General features: G+C 50.4%; 1 protein-coding gene across 2 annotated transcripts in view; it reads right to left on the bottom strand.

Moving 5' to 3' along the window:
* DSCAM (DS cell adhesion molecule) overlaps positions 1 to 22,151 on the bottom strand; it is a 693,896-nt gene that overhangs the window by 56,827 nt on the left and 614,918 nt on the right. Inside the window, exons 15-16 of one of the 2 annotated variants that reach the window (XM_053220540.1) lie at positions 14,053 to 14,220; positions 2,793 to 2,863 (exon numbers count right to left, since the gene is read on the bottom strand). In XM_053220540.1, the coding sequence (XP_053076515.1) occupies positions 2,793 to 2,863; positions 14,053 to 14,220 (239 nt within the window). The remainder of the gene's footprint in view (positions 1 to 2,792; positions 2,864 to 14,052; positions 14,221 to 22,151) is intronic. The other variant, XM_053220541.1, reaches the window with a different exon arrangement.

Genomic DNA, 22,151 nt, shown 5'->3' with positions numbered 1-22,151 from the left:
TCATTCTCAGTTCACAGATGTCCTCCACCAATCATTTGTTCATTCACTCATTCATGCATGCCAAGGTGCCAGTCACTGGGGACTGAAGATGGATGAGACACTCCCTGACCTTCAGGAGCTCACAGAACAACAGAACGTAGAACAGAACGTAGAACCCGTGTGATGGGGGTCTCACTGAACTGTCACCAAGAGTGAGGGTGGCACAGACGCTCCGATAATTAATTCCACTTTGGAGACACACACATCTTCACAGAGAGTCGAGTCAGAGGGACTGGGCAGGCAGAAGGGGGAACGTTCCAAATGGTGTTGGCCATGACCGGCAAGGAGGAGGCAGAGGCCAGCTGTGGGCACGTTAAGGGACCATTGTCACTGGAGGAAAGCAGGGTGACAGCCTGCAGCCAGTGCTGAGCGGCCTGGCGAGCCCTATGGGTAGACCATTCAGTCGGCCCTGGGGAAAATTCACCAGACTTGAAAATTTTTAAATTTGACTTTTCTTTGGTGAAAGACATGGGTGGATAAAAAAGAAAGCCGTGTTGTTTATTTTGTTCAACAGAAGGGGCATGTCACAGAAGCACTGCTTACACAGTAATTAAATGAACTTAGTGTTCCAGTATTAAAGAAAGGCTGCCAAAGTGCCCCTGACCTTTAAGAGGTCGAGAGCCTAAAATGGCTGTGTTCCCACCAAAGCCCCAGGGCTATTCTTTCCTCTGTCTTCTCTCCACTGAGCTCACCTTCTACTTCCGTCAGCTGTCCCGTGACCCTGAATGAGTGTCCAGCCCAGTCCTCTCACAACTTGGGGGATTTCTATCCTGCTGACTGGCGCGGGGCTCCCTCTCTGAGGAAATGTGATTTCTCTTTCTTTCTTTCCTTCCTTCTCTCTTCCCTTTTCTGATCAGTCTCCGTACACAAGATATAAATCTGGGACTTTTACACCATAATAACATCAAGGCATATTTTCTGCAACGTATCATTCTTTACATATACTTTGGGTTGCAGATAAAAGCATAATTTGGTTGAATCGGGGACTCACTTCCATTACATAATCAGGCCAACAGGAAATGCCAAGTCAGCGAATGGTGGCCCTTACCTCGTTCGGTCTGTTAAGTCACCTGTGCACCTGTCTGCGTGCTGACGGGCCACACAACGTCGGCCCGCTGCTCCGAGGGAAAACACTGAACCATGCATTACGACCGGCTCATGACCTAACGGAAGCAAGGCTTTCTTCTAAGAGCCCACAACATGGTCATTCTTTTGACACTAACAAGAAACGTAACTGCAATTTACCAACTTTCGCTTTTTTTTTCTTCTAGAGACAGAAAGGACGCAATGCCCCTTAAAGTCTCAAAAGTTTCCATTTTTCGGTGTAGGAGCTCTGTGGACAGACAGCTTTCTCATGAGGGACCAGAACGCTTTAGGGACCACAGGAATAGCACTTTTCTGGTGGCAAAGTGTGAGATGCTGCAGGGCCAGTGGAGGAAGCCTCACAGAGCCTTTGAGCCCGAGTGAGTCAGCATTCCGTCTGTAGCGTGGCCGGGATGCGTACGGGGTTACGGCTTGCTGAGTGCCTTTTATTACACAGTGTGTGATGCTCGCAGCTGGCGGACGTGCTCACAGCGACAAACACCATCCCCGTCCCACGCTGCTTGGCCTGCACTGTCCGTCCGGCTAAACGGTCCTGGCTTGCTGTCCCCCGGAGCCACAGCACTGGCTAGGGGATGTAAGAGCTCGCCGCAGGAGGGCTTGTGGCCTTAAAGTGCGTCAACACCACCATGACAACGAGGATCCTTTTGTGTTATGGACGCAGCTCACTTTTCTAAGGAGCTGGGACCGGAAGGACAACAGCAACAGCAGGTGTGATGCGTTAGGTCTTCCCGGGTTTCAGGGGCGAGCTCCTTAAGGACCCCGCTGTGGTTGTCGACTTCTCCTCTGAGATGGAACGCAGGGAGGGAAACCAGAGCCGGAAGAGCCAGTGCAACTTACACAAGTTTGGCTCCGGCAAGAATATTCTGCATAAAAGGGATTGGACCTACAGTCATCAATGGTAAGAGCACATCGAGGGATGACTAATCCCCTAGACAGTTTCCCCCAGCACGTTAGTGACGTCGGGCAGTGCACCCAATGGGCTGCTTGTGACCGGCTTGCTCCAGGACATTCACCAACTCCGCTTCCTCCGCCAACAGCTTTGCTAGGAAAAAACATGCCAGCCGGACGAAATTGTGCCGAGTGGGCAGCTGTTCAAGTTTGTCGCTCAAGCTGTGTCTCCCCGCGACCGGCTGACCAGCGGCCGGTCCGCACCTGTGGCCACGTGCGGTCACTGCTGCCTAGGATGGCACCTGGCTCCCTGAGGGGACGTGACGGGCACCGTCCGGGACACCGCGAGCTGGTGGAACAGTGCCGGCAGGGGTCCATTCCACCAGCTCAGTGGGCTTTGTGCCAGTCTCTGATGTGCCGCTGGGAGAAAAGCCACTAGAAAAAGCCCCCCGCCCCACCGGACAGAAATGAGACGCGCCGGCCACATCTGTTTCACTCTTTGTGTGGGGACCAGCTCTTAGGACTCCATCAAATTCCACGCATGGAAACAAGGCAAAACGACCTCGCTCTTTGTGGGTACAGAATCAGCCGCACGAGTGTTCAAAATGGGGATACGCATATTCGATTTCAAGAAAAGGGCTGTTAATCTCATTTCGCAAAACAAAAGTTGTACGAAATGTGAGTGCCTCAGCATCCTACCACTAAACACGAGTGAAGGGCACACCCCGCGCAAAAAGTGTCAGGAATGCAAGTGTTTTTACCTTCCAGGTGACTCTGATGCTCTGAGATGAGATGGGCTCCAAGTGGACTTCCTGAGGTGGGCCGTCAGGAGCTGTGAAGACCAAAGCCCACAGGCCCGTTAGAGCCGAGTTCCAGAGCCGACTGAAGTCTATACAACATGCAGGCCCAGAAGACGCCCCCCGCCCCCCCACCACACCCCTCAGAAGCACAGAGAAACGTGTTTGCAGCTTCAGGAAGCAATTCAATTTGGCAGAGTCACTGGGTCCTAAATTTACCCCGTGTTTACCCAGTCCCAGGAACAATGAACCTTGGGGACCCGTCCTTCTGTCACCTCCACACCACACCTTTGACAACGTGATTAATAAACCCTAAGTCTGAGCAAGTTCACAGGTAAAACAGGAAGTTGAAAAACAGTATTTCTTTTATAAACCTCTGCAGTGGCTGTTGGAGCACCCTCTCTTTCCCTTGGAAGCTCGTGTTTAGTGACATGGTATTGGGGCCACGCAGGTTGTCCAGAGCTATTGGGGCAAAACAAAAAAATCAGGATTCGTCTGCCTTTGCGTCTCTTAGACAACTTTAGTTTTTCGCACTCTCTGATTAAAAAACTCTCGTTACCCAAAGTCTGTCGCCTTGGAAGGCAGGAGAAGCAAAGTTAAAGAGTCAAAGCGTGCAAGTCTCGCATCACCTTATTTTCAACGGTTGTAGAGATTCCGATTACGTTCCAGTTCCAGTCGGTCACTAGCATGAGCGACGTGCCGGCACTAAGCACACAGCGTAGAACTCAGAGGCGGAAAATATTTTTGTCCGCCGAGAGTTCACGTGTTATCAGAATGGTGAATGCACGCTCTGGGAGAAACACCACCGTACGGCAGACCAGATACTCAAGTGTCTTCCGAGAAGTGGAAGCAACTGGTAACCCAGGACTCAGAGGAAGAGACCCCCTCGGATGCAAATGTGCTGTCAGAATGACAATTCTGTGATCCCTGCTGAGCCGCACAAGGGTCACATCTATGGACTTGGAGATGCCCTTTTGCGGCAGGGGAAGGAGCACGTGGCAGATAAGAAAGCAGAAACAGTGAATGTGAACTGGTCTGAAGGGTTCGCAAGTCAATGGCAGGGCTAAGATAAAGGTCAGATTAGGGGAGAGGGGAGGTCAAGGGAAACCTGTTTCCCTTGATTCAGGAGAAGCGTGAGCCATACTCGGATGGAGTTGCCAAGCTGATGGGTGTTTCGGTCTTTCTGCCTGAGTTCAAATTCTGGCTGTTATCACTTAGTAGCTGTGTGGTGCTTTGCAGGTGATTTAATTCTCTGTCTGTTTCCCTCATTATTTAACAGGACAAAAAAATGCATGTCCTAGGATTGCTGTGAAAATCATGGACTCTGTAAATACAAGCAATAATAGTTATTACCATTGAGTGTTTTGCATAAGGGGAAGTAAAGGGGGAAATTCACACAATGAAAAGAAAAGGTACACTTGAAGGAACAACGTGTGAGCACAGACGCAAGGGCTCTATCAGGAGCAGAGGTAGGTAGGGGTCCCAGGGGGCATCGGAGCAACCACCTCCAGGTGGGAGGAGGGAAGAAAGAATGGGGATGCTTTCGGGGGACTTGCTGGGCGAGGGAAGCAGGCTCAAACCTGATTGCATTTTCCCAGCTAAATCATAAGAGGCAAGGTCAGGAAATCAGAATTGGAGCAGGAAGGAGGGCCGTGGGCTTTAGGAACACACAGGCCGGAGGAATGGCCTGAGGAAAAGCGTGCCCCATACAGCACAGAGGAGCAGGGACCCCCAGTTTGGCACATGAACATGACATGGGGAGAAGCTCACGTGTGGGCCTTCATGAGGCCACCGACAGGTGCAGACGGAGCGTGCAGGTGGGCTGGGGTGAGCAGTACACTGGGCAGGAAGAAGCTGGCACCCAACTTCTACTGGAGGACGGACAACAGGACCCTATGACTCCATACAGGGGGGAGAAGCAGGGGTAGGGAGCTGACTCCAGAGGCCAGGGCTGGTGGGACCAGGAGAGAGTAAGAATGCCAAGAGGGGAAGACGATTTTCCAGAAAAAATGGTTCATTGCGTTTTAGAAATATGAACCTGGAGGGAATTGGAGATACTGGGTGTGCAATGAGCAGCTGGAAATGTTTACAAGGGCCGGGAGAGAGAGAGAGTAGGAGTTGAGTCTGCACTTGGCTTCCTTCCCCCATGCCTCCTTCCGTCCTGCTCACGCCAGCCCTGAGATCTGCCCTGCGGGTCTCCTTTCTGTGCTTGGTTGGCCGCTGTCCCCACGGAGGCTCTCAGCCTCACCCGACAGCCTGCTTCAGCCCCTCATCTATGGCTGGTGCCAGTTTCAAAGGGGACATGGGCCGAGAGCAGCCTTCAAACCACTCAGTTATCATACTGACCTCCCTGTGTTCTGTGTCCTGTGTCTTGCCTCCTTCTGCACGCTTCCATTCTGCACCCCCATCCCCCACGCACCCTCATGTCTCAGCTGCCACCAACATCTCAGTGGAACCCAACCACACCTGCCCTAGGCAGATCTGACCTTCTCCCCTGGAGCTTTCTTTTCCCTCTGTCAGTGTTGCCTGCCTGCACCTGTGTGATGCCCACAGTGCACCCCATCTCAGCATCGGGACCGTCACAGTCACTGTGGTGCTGGGCACACACGTAGACTGTCTTCCCCTAGCGGACTCTAAGCTGAACAGCCTCCCGATCCGGGTCCAGAGCAACCTGCTTTGAAGGGGAAAGAAACGTGCAGACACTGAAACAAAGAGCACAGTTCTCTCTCCCCAGCAGGTCATGGGGACGGTTGGTTCGCCATGGGTGCTGTGGCCTCTTGGATCCATCGATGATCCTCCAATGAAAGGAATGTGCTAGCACTGAAGGGGACTCCAGAGCAGGGGCCAAGGGAGGGACTGGCCTCCAGCCACCTGCCATAATGGTTGTCATAGCTCTGCACCTAGATTCTGCTCACAGGGTCAGGCCTTGAATGCAGGAGCCTTCGACAGCAGCTCCAACGAAAACCCATGGGACAGGTTTCTCCCACATTGATGAATCTGTGGTCATCAGGAAGCACAGGGTTCGAGCCTAAAAATCCTTCTTGGAAAAATTACTTTGAGGTCTGACAGCTATATACTGGTGCTGAATTATTTTAATTTAATTGTGCTACATCGAATTTCATGAGGATCCCATTTGAGAGGCACAGGAGGCAGTGTGGGGACAGCCCCGCATTCTGCGTCCTCTGGGTGTGTCTGGGCCGTGGCCTGTGGTGTCGTGGCACACAGTCTCAGGCTTCACATCCTTGATGACATGTAGTCAGGCTTAAAAACAAAGATGTGAGGACAGTGTTTATAAAATGGCCTGGATTTTATCAGAAAACATGAAGTCAATGATGCAGTCATGAACTGGGGAGGATTTGTTTTTCCAGGCTGGTCCCTTACTCTCCGAAGGCCCCCCCTCCCACCCCAGTCCCTGTCTCTAGGACAGACCTGACCATGTTTAAGAACATGGCACCTTTTTATGTAGCCTAGTGGTTTGTTAGTAACTCATTTATTGGTTGGCCTGTTCTCTGAAGGGAATGGTTTCTGACCTCCCCTCTCTTAAAAATAAAGTGATAGAAGGGTGCCTGGGTGGCTCAGTCGGTTAAGCGTGTGACTCAGCTCAGGTCATGATCTCATGCTCCGTGAGTTCAAGCCCCACGTCTGGCTCTGTGCTGACAGCTCGGAGCCTGGAGCCTGTTTCAGATTCTGTGTCTCCCTCTCTCTCTGCCCCTCCCCCTGCTCATGCTCTCTCTCTCTCTCTCTCAAAAAATAAATAAACATTAAAAACAAACAAACAAAGTAATAGAAAAAAAAAGACAAGGGAGGAAAGAACAACCTACACACACACACACACACACACACACACACACACACATTAGCGCCACGCCCAATTAAACTAGGACGCATTTTTGGTTTTTTGAGCATTGAATTTTCCACTCTAAGTTTCTAAAGCATTATAGGAAAAACCTTTATTGAAAAAATTTGTCTGCTTTTGGAACTTGCATGCTTTCCTGAGCTGTAATTAGCCCTTGGGTCTTCATCTCATGGCAAACAGATGATTTCTGTAAAGTTATAATCCAAGGCAGATTGAAATCCCAAATGCTGAAAGTATTCAAGATCAACCATTAGGTCCTCATTTATTTAACTAACATCTGACATTTAAGAATTTATGTACATGCTCTTGAACTGAAGCTATCACTATATATAGAAAGCATAGTTTCTTCTTTTTCTAGCTTTTTCTTGCAAGCTGGGAGGTAAGAATTAAGAATGAATGTGATTTTTCAAAACAAACACTCTTTGTATTTCTATAGAAGCCCAAACTGTTCAATCTGCAAAATGATAGTAAGTGAAAATGATATTTCAGTTCCTCATGTTTTTCCTAGGCAAGGCAGCCTTTACTAATTCTGTCTGGCTCAAGACACAATGATGACGGACCCTTCCTAACTTCCAGACATGCAGACCTCTGCTCTTGATTTCCTCTTACGGGCACCAGGGCTAGCCTCTCATCCCTGCCTCCTGACACAGCCCCTCTCCCTCATCCTGCTAACCTGACCCCTTGTGGCTCTCAGTGGACAGTCTCCACAGACAGTCCTCTCTCTCACTTCCCATCAGCAGATACCAAGACTCCAGCTATGGCACACCCCTCTACCCTCAGAATATTCTCTCCTCCACAAAGCCATCTCCTGGCTTTATTCAGACTCTTGGAACCAAATCAATCATTTAACGTGGCTGAACCATCCCAGTGGGAATCTGTTCCAAGTTTCCACCTCTGGTTCCCTTATTGGGGAATTTACTGAGGGCTTACTCTGCACAGGTCCAAAACTAGGCAAGGACTAGGTATAAAAATGGGTTTAAGAAATGTCCAAGTCGGGGGGCATCTGGGTGGCTCAGTGTATTGAGTGTCTGATTCTTGATCTCAGCTTAGGTCATGCTCTCAAGGGCCTGAGTTCAAGCCCCGCACTGGGCTCCATGCTGGGCATGGAACCTACTTAAGAAAAATAAAAAAATAAGGAAAAAAAAATGTCCGAGGGGCAACTGCACAATTCTATCACACGTTCACTTCTGATGGAGGTATTGGGCATGAGAGCAATGTTCTTTGCTGGGAGAAGGAGACAAAGACAGTGTTTAATAAAAATCAAATTAAACAAAGAACAGTTGACCCCTACATGGGAAAAAATGGAATTCATTTAATAACTATTTATCAAGTGAATAGTTTATTAATTTAACTTTTTAACTTAAGACTTATTATGTGCCCAACAGTATTCTAGGTGGCTGGGATGCAGCAATGAACCAAACAAGCAACTATTCCTGACCTTGTGGGAGGGACTAAAAATAGCTCATAAACAAAATAAATTGGTAGATTATATGCTATGTGGATGGCGAGTGATGCTATTTTTAAAAAATGAGAATGTTGAGGGAGGGAGGGGACCTAGTATGCTTGAGCAGGCAGTGGGTTGGACCAAACACCTGAGGAGGTGTGGGAGAAGGGGAAAGAACATGCCAAACCATTCTAGAACATTCTAGGTTAGCCAGGGAGTGACTATAGGGCATGGATGAGGGACAGCAAGGCAGCCAGTGATTTGTTTGGTTTAATTCTCAAAGTCTTTCAGTGGAAGCTGCAGAAAAATGACAGCCATGGGGGCAGATTGCTAAAGGCTCAGCGGCAGGGCTTCCCTGTGGGCAGTCTTCCCTGTGGGCAGACGCTGTGCACTTGACCGTCTTCTGGAAGAACACGGTTGATGCCACACTGGGTCCTACTGTGCACTGACCTTCATGCATACTGTTACATGTGGATGCCTTTTATTCCTTAAGCCCTCATCATATCCTCTCCCTCTCAGCCCCCAGCTCAGCACAAAGAGGACACTCTTCCTCTGGATCACATCTTGCTTCTCTGGACTGTGATCAAGGCTGACGCCCAGGGCTGTTAACTTAGCACCAGATCCAATGGAAACCCAACGACTCCATGTGGTGACCCTTCCGTCATCCTGACCTTCTCTCCTCTGGTGCGTCTGGAAAAAATTCAGTGGTTTCTCCGCGAGCTCCTGCATATCTGAACTTCTGCATTCTATGGGCAGTTTCATAACGAAGACGGTGAAGGGATCAGCCACCCAACCTTGGGCACCGGCGCTGGTGGCACATAGCGTTCAGAGCACAGCTGCTAATGGGGAAGCTGGTCTTGGGTGAGGGTCAGCTGTGGACGTGACACGACGATCGGTGTTGAAGGAACTTGGTAAGACAGTGCGCCTCCGGTCCATTAGATCTAATCCCATTAACTCTTGCCTGTGTCCCTACTTCCTCTCTCTCCTTCTTCTCTCTGAGGGCCTAGAGGCTGCTGAGGGAAGTCAGGAAGACAGCTCTAGACAGTGAGACCCCTGATGCATGTCAAGCATATACCAGGGTGTCTGACAAACACATCTGTGAGCCCTCACATGAAAACACACTTGGGATTGTGGCATCGGAACCGTGCTATTTTCTAATGTTGGGTAAGGACACTGTGTAGGTGGCAGTGACACCTTCTGCACTAAGCTTTGTGACGGAAGATACAGCAGGAGTCCAGAACCCACATTCCCACCACGGCCTAAATTAGGGATCTGTAAACTTTTAAAACAATTTTATTTATTAATACTTTTGAGAGAGAGAGAGCGCACAAGTGGGGGAAGGACAGAGAGAGAGGGAGACACAGAATTGGAAGCAGACTCCAGGCTCCAAGATGTCAGCACGGAGCCCGATGCAGAGCTTGAACTCACGAACTGTGAGATCATGATCTGAGCTGAAGTTAGGCACTTAGCCAACTGAGCCCCCAGGTGCCCCTGGGATCTATAAACTTTTTACGTAAGGGGACAAGTAGTAAATATTTAGGCTTTGCAGGCCACAGGAAATCTCTGTGACATATTCTTCTTTTTAAGATGAAAAACCTATTCTTAGCTTGAGGGTTGTAAGTGGGATTTGGCTCATGGGCTGTAATTTGCTGAACCGTTACATGAAAGAAGGGTGGGGCGATGATGAACTCAGGGGAGCATATGGTCAGCCTCAAGGTAACCTCTGTACCCTTGGCCCCAGCTGATTCTTGACAAGCAGGCACTCAAGAGGAACTGTTACTACATTTTGATCTGAGTTTTCCAGATTTTAAAAACTGACACCTAAATTCAAAGATTGGCACGCTAATAGGCAGACCCAAGCCGAACACACACTCGGGCCTGCTGTGCTGTGGGCTGCAGTCTGTGACCGGGAACAAGGCCCAGCCCATCAGGACAGGGTCAGGAATCTCAGGCTGCTGGCTCTGGTGATTCCCGTGTCTTAGCTGGTGCTCGGACACGTGTGGCTTCCTCTTCCTCCACCTTCCAGCCCTTCCCTTTTGCCTTTCTCTACTTTTCTTCTTTTATTTTTTTTAATCTTTACTTATTTTTGAGAGAGAGAGAGAGAGAGAGAGAGAGAGACGGAGTGCAAGTGCGAGAGGAACAGAGACAGAAGGAGACATAGACTCCGAAGCAGGTTCCAGGCTCTGAGCGTCAGCACAGAGCCCGACGCGGGGCTCGAACTCACAAACCATGAGATCATGACTTGAGTGAAGACGCTTGACTGACTGAGCCACCCAGGTACCCCTCTCCTTTTCTCTCCTCATGAGGCCCTTCAAAGCTTCAGTGCAAATATATCCTCATCGCACACACAGGGGGTTCACCGTTATACCCACTCTAACACAATCCTGTGAGGCATTTTCATGAATATTCCTCCCACATCAGAATTCCATGAAAGGTATGGAATTCCATGAAAGGCTGGCCTTGTGCCAGCCACACATGAAGAATGAGACCTGAGCAGCGTGTAACCCCTGATGATGAGGGGGGTCACGGCATCATCTGGGACACTGAGCTCCATGGAGAAATGATGATATGCCTCAAAGGCAATTGCCAGAAGGATTCCTACTTGTGCTGGGGAGGAGCCCTGATGTCATCCAGGGAGACGGGAACTTGGTTGCCCTTCCAGACAGAGGACTCAGCACACATGCAGAGAATGGCAGGTGGGGGGCAGGAAAGGGCCAGAGGAAGCCGAGTGTAGCTTCCAAGTACAGGGGGTGTGGGGAGACCCGGACCTAACTAACCACCTCCCCGACTCATGTCCCCACCCAGGTGGGTACTGACCGATGTCCCCCGGTACCTCAGACTTGGGCAATGCCTCACCATAAAAATGAGTGGCTCTACAGATTCCGGAAGTTTCCATCTGAGGATTCTTACTGCCTGAGAGGTGGCCTCTTTTTTTTTGAGGGGAAAGTGGCCACTAAAGATGGTCATCTGGAGATGACAGTAACTCCTAGAAGATGAGCCTTTGGGTATCCCTGCTGGGAAGCGGCAGCAACCTGCGGCCACCGCAGGCAATTCTGACGAGGGCATCTTTGGTCAGGACGGTTGCCTTTCTTCCTACGTGAGTTCGCGTGTGAGAAAACCCGCTTTGTTTCTTCCTTTATTTTTTAAATTTTTTTTAATCTATTTTTGAGAGAGAGAGCATGCAGACAGGGGTGGGGCAGAGAGAGAGGGGGACAGAGGATCTGAAGCAGCTCTGTGCGGACGGCAGTGAGCCTGACTTGGAGCTCCGGCTCGCGAACCGCGAGATCGTGACCTGAGCAGAAGTTGGACGCTCAACCGAAGGAACCACCCAGGCTCCCTTGAGAAAATCTGCTTTTTAAAATTCCAGCCACAAAACCTACGCACCCAGACAAAGCCAAATTCTGTTTTGAAGCTTCACTCTGTTCTACCTGCTCCTCTCCTTGCATCTTCCCTTCGCTCATCTGAATAGTAAATGAGCGAGGCTGGCGGAAAGGAGCAGCCGACAGCAGCCAGCGTGCAGGTAAAATCCAAGAGGCCGCCCTGGAAGCCAAAGAGGTGGCTTCTGCATCTGAGCGTCTGCAGAGATGCTGGGAATCTGTACTGCAGGCCGGTGACCGGAGTGGCTGTTCGCCTGACCGCCCAGCCCGGAGGGACGCGCTGCCATGGCAACGGCCAGCTGCAGCAGAGGCCACGCAGAGCCAGAGAAAAGCAGCAGGATTCATAACGGCGATCAGGAAGGCAGCCCCAAAATGCACCAGGGGAAAATACAGTTTTCTTGAGACGGCTGTCAAGACGGGCAGCGTTAGGAAGGAAGGAGAAGTTTGCACAGCGCGTCAAAGATTACATTTTGGGGACAGTGTGTCTTCCCTAAATATACAACGTGATGACATTCCAGGAAGTTAGTGGGTTGTTGAAATATTTAAATAAAATTCTATTTCTGCAGGAGCGTGTTGATGCGCATTTCTCACTTGTTTGAGACCTACAGAGTGCTTTCACAGCCTGCCTTTTCCTTCCAGTGACCCACACGGTTGGGGTCAGGAGGAGAAAGCCATCATTACATCTGTTTTGCAGATGAGCAATCACACCGAGTTTCTAAGTAATAGAAATGGCTCAGTCCCGGACACTCAAGCATAAAGCTATCCTATTGCCTGCCCTTAAAAACGGTTTTCAAGAACTGATGTGTTCCTGGGTTGAGAAAAAGTGCTCATCTCTAGTTCGGGAAGAGCTGTCCATTCCAACCCAGTATTGACAGAAGACGGTATTGACATAATCAGAAGAATACATGTTTGCATTTTTTTTTTTTTGAGCCAGCAACCTTACTTCCTGGAATTTCACCTAAAAAAATAGCCTTAAATGTCAAAAGATATACCAGAAAGGATGTTCATCACAGTGGTGTTTGTAGTAATAAGAAATGGAAAATTTCTTATTACTAATAATAAGATCTATCTTATTACCTAATAAGATCTATATAAGATCTAATAAGATACGATTTGTTAAGTAGATGGTGGAAGGTATCATTAGGAATCGCAGACGAGTACTTAAGGGTATACAAGAGTGATGTCCTTCCGGAAGGCTGCTAATGAGGGCCAAAGAGAAGTGCGTGGAAGGAAGAAAGTCAAGAACAGCCCTAATTCCCCTGGTGAAAGCTGGAACAGGTCTCCCGTGGACTTTCACTCATCTGGGGATGATCCTCTTAACCCTGGTGATGAAGAAGGGATCTGAGACTACGTTTCCAACTTTATGGCAGTGGTGGGTAGTAGCTGATTATCTCCGACTTCAGGCAGAGAAAGAAAAGCTAGGTTTGGGGCTGGACACCCTTCCTCCCAAGAGATGAGCCCGGCCTTGATTCCTTAGTTTTCTTTCCCCCTCTCCTGCCAGGGGGTGGGTTGACAGTCAGCTTTCTCAGTCCTCTACAAACTGGTTAATTCACCCCCCGGTAGCCATGCATGTGGGGGAGCGTGCACACGTGTGTGTGTGTGTGTGTGTGTGTGTGTGAGATGACTGATTTACGAGGTGGTGTCGCCATGTTCACTAGTAGCTCTAGGTGGTGGGATTATGGAAACGGTTTTACCTTCTACAAAATGCTGATCTCTAGCCTCTTAATTTCCTTTCTAAAAGTTTTTTTTGACATTTATTTATTATTAAGAGACAGAGAGAGACAGGGCATGAGTATGGGAGGGGCAGAGAGAGGGGGAGACACAGAATCGGAGGCAGGCTCCAGGCTCTGAGCTGGCAGCACGGAGCCCGACGTGGGGCTCGAACCCGCGAATCTCGAGACGATGACCTGAGCCGAAGTGGGCCGCTGAACCTCCTGAGCCACCCAAGAGCCCCTCGCCTCTTAATTTTCAACACTGACTATGAAATTCTTTGTAATAGGAAAAAGAACAGTAAAGTGTGCTATAGAAATATTGACATTTCTAGCCAACGAAATATCTCCTACCACTGTCCCCCCAGCTCCTCACGCACAGAGTTTTCTTGCCATTTTGTACTGAAGCGATCCTCTCACACCTGGGCTGCGTAGGGCCTTGGGCAAGACATACACTCAAGGCTCTCCTGTCAGCCTGGACTCCACGCATCCAAACCAAGGAAGTGTAAAAATGGCAGCTTTTACAATTGTATAAGTCAACTGTAAACAATCGTAAAAGTGGTCGTGCAGCTCTTTAAATATCACCAGATTGTTAGTCTTCTAGGTTTGCCTTTTTTAATTCTTGGATACGAGAACCCTGAATGAAGTCTTACTCGAAGAGCAGCGCCTTCAAAGCAGGAGGCAAGGTACTGCCCGCGTCTCTAACAGGGCCTGGCGCCACGGAGGGAACCCTTCAAAGGCCAGACACAGGCAAAGGCCTGATTCCTTGTTAGCTGCCTGAGCCCTGAGGGCCGGCTGGGGGGGCTCTGGGGTGTGGGCCTCGCCCGGTCACACGCACCTGCCTCGTCCGCGGTGATGGAGAGCTCGTTGCTGGGCTCGCTCTTGCCAATCCGGTTCTTGGCATACATGCGGATGCTGTAGGTGGAGGAAGGGTGGATATCAATGATGGTGGCCGAGTTCAGCTGAGGGGAAACATCTTTGGTTCTCTGAGCAGAATCCCAGGAGTCTTTTGGGTTTTGTTTTTCAAAAAAGAAGAGATAGAGACGTGAGTTTTTTTTCTCTGCCTTTGACAGTCCACAAGTAGGAATTAAACACACACACACACACACACACACACACACACACACACACACACAGAAAGGAAGGAGGAAGGGAAGAAAGAAAAGTTAACAAGTCTAAGTGAATTCTCGAAGCAATGCTCCCAGTGTGTTCCAGCGGGCTGGCCACCAGAGGGGGACATCATACTCTCGTTACCCACGCTGATGGGGACAAGGGCCGTGGGTGGCTGAGTCCGGGAGGACCTCTGAGGCAACCCCACCCGTGTACCGGTGGATATGAAGGAGGACAGTACACGCGGTAAAAGCACATGTCAGTGAGGCGGTAAACAGCCGTAACAAGGCACTCATTGTACAGAACAGCAAAGGGGATTACGGTTCAGGCACTGCCCCCCGCCCCCCACCCCCCAAATCCCTGGTTCTAAAAGGCATTTGAAGAGCAGAAAGACCTCTAGCCATATCAGATCCTTCCTTCTCCAGAAGCAGAGGGGTGAATGTGAAATACCTCCATAAACACGAATCTCAGTCTCCAGCATCAACGTTTACTTTCAAAGAATTTATTGTAGGGATTCTTTTTCAACCACAGTAATATTAACAAGAACCCATGCCCCGTGTGAAGAGGGAGCATTGGAGAGGTGACAGTTTGTACCTGCTGATATTTAGGCTTCAACCAATAAGGAGCAAACAATTCTTATTTCAGAAAACATTTCGGCGGTTGTTAAGGGCGGGGGATGAGGGATCGAGAGATGGGATCAGTTGTGGGAGAAAAAAGACAGAAGGTGGAAGACAGAGATGACGCTTACGTACTCCCACAGCCCCCGGGGTCCCCTAGGGTGACGTTCGCTTGCAGGAACCTCACTGAGATTCTGCATTCCCTGCTGGATTCTGAGCTCCATGACAGCAGAGACCATGCTCGCCGTGTTCAATGCCGTGTCCCCAGTGTTTGCACAGTGCCTGATGCACAGCAGACAAGCCACGATTAAATGCATATTTAACAGATAGATACATAAATGGCACACACACAGACCTCCGAGCCCTGGGTTCGTTTCCCCCTTCCACGTTAATGATGAGCACGGACGTTTAGAGGGCTGGTCTGCCTAATGGTAGCCGTGAATGTTAAGAGGTCTTCTGGACCTTGTACCAAAATAGGTTTCTTCAAGGTGGCCTTGGAATGCTGTATCTTATCAGAGAACACAGCACAATGAATATCCATTGCACCTAAAAGGAAAACTCACTTGAGTCAAGAAGACTGAAGATAGAAGAACTCGGACGTAGAAGAAGCTGGTACAAAAATTCCAATGGTGGAAGGGAAGAGTGGGTTTCAACAGAGGAGCCGGAAGTGAGGGGATTAAGTGCCAGTGGCCTGACACGTAGACACGAGCCTTGTCCTGCAAGGAGAAAGCCAAGCCTTCTGGAGAAGACGTCTGGAACAAGAGAGGAACGCCCAGGCACTAGAAGGTGCAGAGAAAGTAGCTAACCAGCCCTGGAAGGAAGCAGATACTTGTGGTGGTTGATAGCTCTGCCCAGGGCCATGTGGAGGTTTCTGGAATTGCCAGGACGTGTCTGGGAGGTGGCCGAGAGCCCGAAGAGGCATAGTGACACCCACTGACCACCTCCTCCTCCTGCCAATCAATTCATGAGTAGTCCGTGGGGTCGTGGCCAAGGCCAGGGGTCATGGGCTGGAAGCAGAAGGTGTTTTTAGCTTCTTTCTTGTAGTTCTTACTCTTTCACAGAAAAAAGGATGATGTCAACGATCATGATTATTAGAATAAGGCTCAAAACAACACAGGGTGGATTTTGAGCTGAAGGTCAAGAAGATGAGAAAGAATGTTTTATCCGGGAAGATTTGAAAGTAACCGAGCGGAGAAGGAGAAGAAAGCGTAGTTCAATCCGCCAGACACCCTCTGGCAAATGATACGGCATCAAAGGAGGAATGAAAACAAGGGGGTGACTACCCAGGAGAAAAGAGTCGGGACAGGGCTTGGAAATGCGGCTTCTGATCTCAGACGCCGACGTGCGGACAGGCAGGACGTGGATTATTAGCAGACTGTGCTGGAGAATGTAACCCTGGGCGTTACAAACAACCACAGAGCGATCCTGGTACTTGGGAGGATGGAAATGCACACTGAAATGCAAATACAACTAGGAAGGGTTACCACGGACAAAATACAGAAACTTAGGGGTACGTCACAAACAGAAATGCAGGCTGGGGAATCTGAGAGGCCTGGGATGCAGGCATGAATGGAGAGTACTGACTGGTTAAGGGCACGGACGGGAAGAGGCAAGGAATGAAATTGTCACGGGAATTTATCACGGGTCTCCCTGCCCAGTGGAGGAAGGGGACGGTGCTGTCCGGATGCAGAGAACGAACGCAGTGTGAGGAGGGTTTATAAGTCACGCTGGAAGATTGTTCACGAGGGACCATTTACCAAGGTGTGGGCTGGGCTACAGGAGCTTGCAGAGGTTGCTCACACTCCCAGCATCTAGCAAGAGTGTGGAGCTGCTCCCTCTGCGTCAGGAGGGCCAAGGGATGGGACAGCGTGGTCGGAGTCCAGACAGGGCTGGAACCTCAGAAGAGGAGCCCAATAGAAGCTGCATACACAGAACGCAGCGGCTGCCAGGATCCTTGTCTGATCATTCTCTGTGCCTGGCACTGGGTGAAGCCAAGGGGAGGTCAGAGGGAAGAAAATCTGTGTTGTAGTCTTGGAGGTCAGCCTCCCCGAGAAGGGCAGACGATGGGTTTGTGCGGCGGGTCAAGGCGGCAGCCAGAGAACAACCAGCGGCACAGGGAACTCGTGTTTGTGGAGTAGGACCTGGTCACCCAGCACTGTGCGGGGCAATTTACAAATGTGACTCCTGCAGTCCCTGAATGTGTGGGCACAGTGGAAACACCCTGGAGCTTTCTGACAATGGCACTTTCAGACCTACTGACTCAGAATCACCGGGTAATGGTGCCCAGGAACCTGTACTTTTAAAAAGCCTCTCTCTGGGGTGCCTGGGTGGTTAATTCTGTTAAGCATCCGACTCCGGCTCAGGTCACAATCTTGTGGACTGTGAGTTCGAGCCCCCTGTCGGGCTCTGTGCTGACAGCTCAGAGCCTGGAGCCTGCTTCGGATTCTGTGTCTCCTTCTCTCTCTGCCCCTCCCCTGCTTGCACTCTCTCTCTCAAAAATAAACATTAAGAAAAATTAAAATAAATGAAAATAAAAAGCCTCTCTCTGGGTCATTCTGATGCATGGCTAGAGTTTGGAGTCATTTATTTGGCTGAATTATTACAACATCCTGGTGAGGTAAGGAGTTTTATTTTCATCGCGAAGGTCCAGAAACTCAGGCCATTGACACGGCCGCTCTGAGGTGGGGCTGGGCTTTGACCTCACCTGTGTTACCTTGAAGCTCCAGGTCATTTTCCTGTAGCATATCACCTCCACATATTCTCTGCAGAACACCTAATGAGATTGGGTTTCAATTTTCCAGACACGTGCTGAACATCTCTTATGTTCAGATGCAGGCTTTCTGACAAGTGTGTGACTTGGCTGACTGACGAGGAGTTTGGCCAAGTGCGAGAGAGGGGACTCCGGCCAAGAATGAATGTAGTGCCTATGGATATGTAGAACAAGGGTCCGGAGGGCTGTGCACGATGGTTTAGACAGGGCATGTCAGAAGCATTCTTGGAAACATGGGCAGGGTTCCCTGACCTGCCCCAGAGAGATGGAGAAGTTCACAGTCATATTCCTGCTTCTGAAACTCCAAGAAATCCCTGCGGGAAAGGACTGAGGGAGCCCACAGGGACCAGAGTGCTTGTACGTGATTAGGAGTGCTCGCTGGGGAGCCCCACTTGGGGGTCCAACACCCTAAGTCAGGGGTCAGCAGATCACCAAGGACAAACCTAAGAAGGGTGAACTTGATCTAAAGAAGTGTTCGTTGTTAGAGGCCAAAGACCAGGAGGCATGACGGTGACCAGAAGGGCTTTTCTGCAGACAAAATGACACTAAATGCTTAAAAATTTAGAGGCAGCTCAGAGAAGGACCAGTTCCACTGCATTAGTTAATAGAAGGGAGACGTAGCACATAGGGAAAGCCTCTTTTGCTCTGTCTGCTCCATGGAGGAGAATGTTCTTGGGGTGAGAGGGAGAAGGGAGGCTGGAGAAAGAAGAAAGTTCTGGAAGACGGCACCTACCTGCATAAGAGAGTTTGTGCTTCCTGGGGGCTGGGTGGTTACATTCTGGGACAAGAGAGCATGCCAAGGCACTGGGGCCCGCTGGGCAATCTGTGGGGCACGGTGGAGGAGGAGATGGGTGCTAGAAGAGGGGACGTGGGCACGAGGCAGGCTACCTTCCAAAGAGGGGAAGGAAGTGAGCTGCTGAGCTGGTGGCACACACAGAGCGAGATGCTGCAATTGTTTGGCGAAGGGCTTCTTTGTGTCCATCCGGAGGAGAAGCAACGGTCATTAGGAACCAAGTAACGTGGAAGACAAAGCAGCCAGTGGAACTGGTTGAACTACATGAAGAGAACTCGATGACACTGGCATGGCCAGACTGAGATGGTCGGGAGGGTGTCGCAGGAGACACCAGTAAGGGGACTTGGGATATTTTGTTTTTCCTGCTAAACAGAAAACCAAGAGAGTCATCTGCCTTCAAATCCTGGAAGGGATAGCATTTGACCAAAGGTTTCAGGGGTGGGAAGAGGGCCACCGGACTCAGGAAGGTCTGTGTTGGTGCAAGAAATGTAAGAATTCTGACAGTCGTGGCTGGGCCAAGGCAGAATGGTGCTTCCTTGGGGCTAGCGAGTTCCCACTGCTGGAACTGTCCAAGCACAGATGGAATGACGGCTTGCAGGGACCCGCTCTGTTAAGAACACAAAGTACAGCCATACGTAAATTAACAAAGAGTAGAGGAAAGTGCCTTTTGGGTGTGATTTCAGTGCTTAAAACAGAGAATGAGAATCAACACGCTAACAAATGTTTACCACAAGTCTCATTTGTATGATGCTCGCTGTGGGGGATGCAGGCTCGTAGCACAGGGCTGCAGGGGGATTGCAGGGGTCCCCCAGGGGGTCAAGAGAGCCCTCAGAGGGACAACTTCCCAGCAGGGGAGATGGATCTTAAATATCTTCCCAGTAGAGGATCCAGGTACTAAGAAGCAGTCAGAAGCCGACCAAATGTTCCAAGGTGTTTAGGATGCTCTATGAGTAGACAAAGGAGCACACTATAAAATGGGTGGTCAGGGAAGGCTTCCTGGAGGCAGTGACATTTAAGCTGTGATTTGAAGGACCAGTTTTCTTTTTTAAAAAAAAATTTTTTTTAACGTTTATTTATTTTTGAGACAGAGAGAGACAGAGCATGAACGGGGGAGGGGCAGAGAGAGAGGGAGACACAGAATCGGAAGCAGGCTCCAGGCTCCGAGCCGTCAGCCCAGAGCCCGACGCGGGGCTCGAACTCCCGGACCACGAGATCGTGACCTGGCTGAAGTCGGACGCTTAACCGACTGCGCCACCCAGGCGCCCCAGGACCAGTTTTCTATGTATGCAGGCTTAAATTAACTATCTTAAATTACGGTTGTCCCTTTCATACACCCAAAATCTAATGTGGAGGCAACAAATACGAGAAAAGCCCAGACCAACATGCTTTTTTACAGCAGTGGGTACAGTTACTGTCAGCTGCCAACGCAGATCTTCTGTCCAGGCCTTTCGCCCTGAAAGAGGTGGACGGTCTGGAGGGCCCTCCTGGAAATCTGAGGTCATGGAGTCCGGGTTCCTCCCCAGTGACTCTCCTGGGACGCATTCTACCTCAAACTGGGTTCACCGCGCTCCAGGGCTGCGTGAACATCTCAGCCACCCACCAGGCTGGTCCTGTGTGTGGCTGGAAGAGAGTAGGACGGATGGATGGAAACTGACTGCAGCCACATCACAGAGAAGGAGCTCTCCTACCTGCGTGATGTAGAGCCCGATCAGTTTGTAATTTGGAAATGCCGTGGAGAGGATTCTTAGATTTGGGTCGCAAGTAAATTAAGTGCCACCAGTATTCACTGAGTGCTCCCAACATGACAGGCACCATGCTAGATGTTGGGACCTAGGGGCACACGATCCCAGAGTTCCTGCCTTCCGGGAACTTATGGGGAGCGCTGGGGGGGCGCACTGAGGACTCTTAGATGGGGGACACCGACGGTTTTGGAGGCATTCGATTCATAAGCACTGGGTGCACGCTAGAGTAATAGCGAAAGCTGCTATTTAATAGAGGTTTGCCATCTGCCAGACACAGGGGCAAGTGTTTTAAAGCAGCTCCCGTCTTTAAAGAGTATTCACCAAATACACATTGGGTGCCCACAGCATGCTGGGTGCTGTGCTAGGTGTTGGGGAAACGGGTTGGGGGAAACTCAATCTGGTGGCACGGGGACTTCCAGCCCAGTGAAGATGGCACACCCACCAGCAAGTCACGCTTGCAATGGCCCTCATCCCACAGAAGGTGGCATTTGTGGTAGCAGGGCTTAGAACTTCTCGGTGGGCAAAACGCAACCCACGACCGCGTCATAAAAGTGTCGGTCCTCCCTAAGGTCATTAACAAATCTGATGCAATCCCAGCAGCAATGCCAAAAATATTTTTATGGAGCTAGACAGGTTGATGCGATGGCTCCATGTGTAGAAAGCTAATAAGACACTGAAAGGAAAAGTTGTAAGGGTGAACCAGGGCCACCAGAAGTTGAACCACAAAGCCTGCGTGACTACCGCAGTCTAGTGCCAAGGCAGAGATGGACAAAACGGTGGCATTGACTAGAAAGTCCAGAAAGAGACACAGGTGCACGTGGAAAGCCAGGGGGCAATAAAAGTGACATCTGAAACCAGTGGGGAAAGGTGGGCTTTTTAGTAAATCATGTTGGGGCAGGAGGATTCCCATCTGGGAAAAGGTCAAAGTAGAGACAAATCTCCCAGCATACCCAGGAATCAACTCCAAATGGATTAGAGATCTCAATTTTAAAGAGCAACAGAAAGAAACCATACACGTAGGAAGCAGGGGGGATCGTTTTATAGCCCGGCTGTAGAGAACAGCTTTTCTAACTTGACTCGACATCCAGATGCGATAAAAGGAAATGTTGATAAACGTGGGAACAGAAAACACAAACAAACTGCCCACCACAGCCCAGCCAGGAAAGAAAGGAGATGATGCTCTAGGAGCACGCGAGCGGGAGGCCAGAAATGCGTCCTTGCAGAGGTGACGTGAGGAGTGGGGTCTAAGGAGCAGGTGGGGGTAAGCATGGGAACCGTGTGGTCCAGGGAAGGGGGGGTTCTCCAGCCGGAGGACAGCCTGTGACCTTTGAAGGACTCGTCACAGGGAGAGGTTGTGGTGTCCCATGTCACAGAGGGGAATGCTGAGGGCAGGGGACGAGTGAAGGCACACGGCCAGGTAGAGACAGGGCCAGCGGCGGAGCCAGGACAGGTTGTGCAACCACTGGACCATCACTGGCACCTGGACACCGGCACTGAGGCACTGACCCTGCTGTCCTGGGAGCCCGCCTGGGGACCCACGCCAAGAGCACAGAAGCCCGGGGTCTGGCAGTCAGTGCTCGGCCAGAGGCTGGCGGGGCCATCCCTCCCCCGCCCAGGACTCTGTGGACTGTCCCCATGATGTGCGTGTGCGTTTCTCTGGAGAGCTCACTGTTACCATCAGTTTCGGGGCCGCTCTCTGCTAGGCACATGCTGGCTTCACTAAGGAGTGTTTCCTTTCCTTCAAGACGGGCAGGGCGGACCTTGGGATCCCTGGGCTCCTTCCTGACCTAGGTCTTTAGAACAAATGCAGGGCCTCCTTGCTTCCCTTTGGCCCTGGAAACCCGTTTCTCCCAGTGCCTGAAAGAGCCCTGTTTGGGCCAGCACCGTCTCCAGCCTGCTCGCCGT

The sequence above is a fragment of the Acinonyx jubatus genome, chromosome C2 (genome assembly GCF_027475565.1).
Source record: "Acinonyx jubatus isolate Ajub_Pintada_27869175 chromosome C2, VMU_Ajub_asm_v1.0, whole genome shotgun sequence".
Taxonomy (NCBI): Eukaryota; Metazoa; Chordata; class Mammalia; order Carnivora; family Felidae; genus Acinonyx; species Acinonyx jubatus.
Note: the sequence above shows the minus strand (reverse complement) of the source record. Positions and strands in the feature narration are given on the sequence as shown.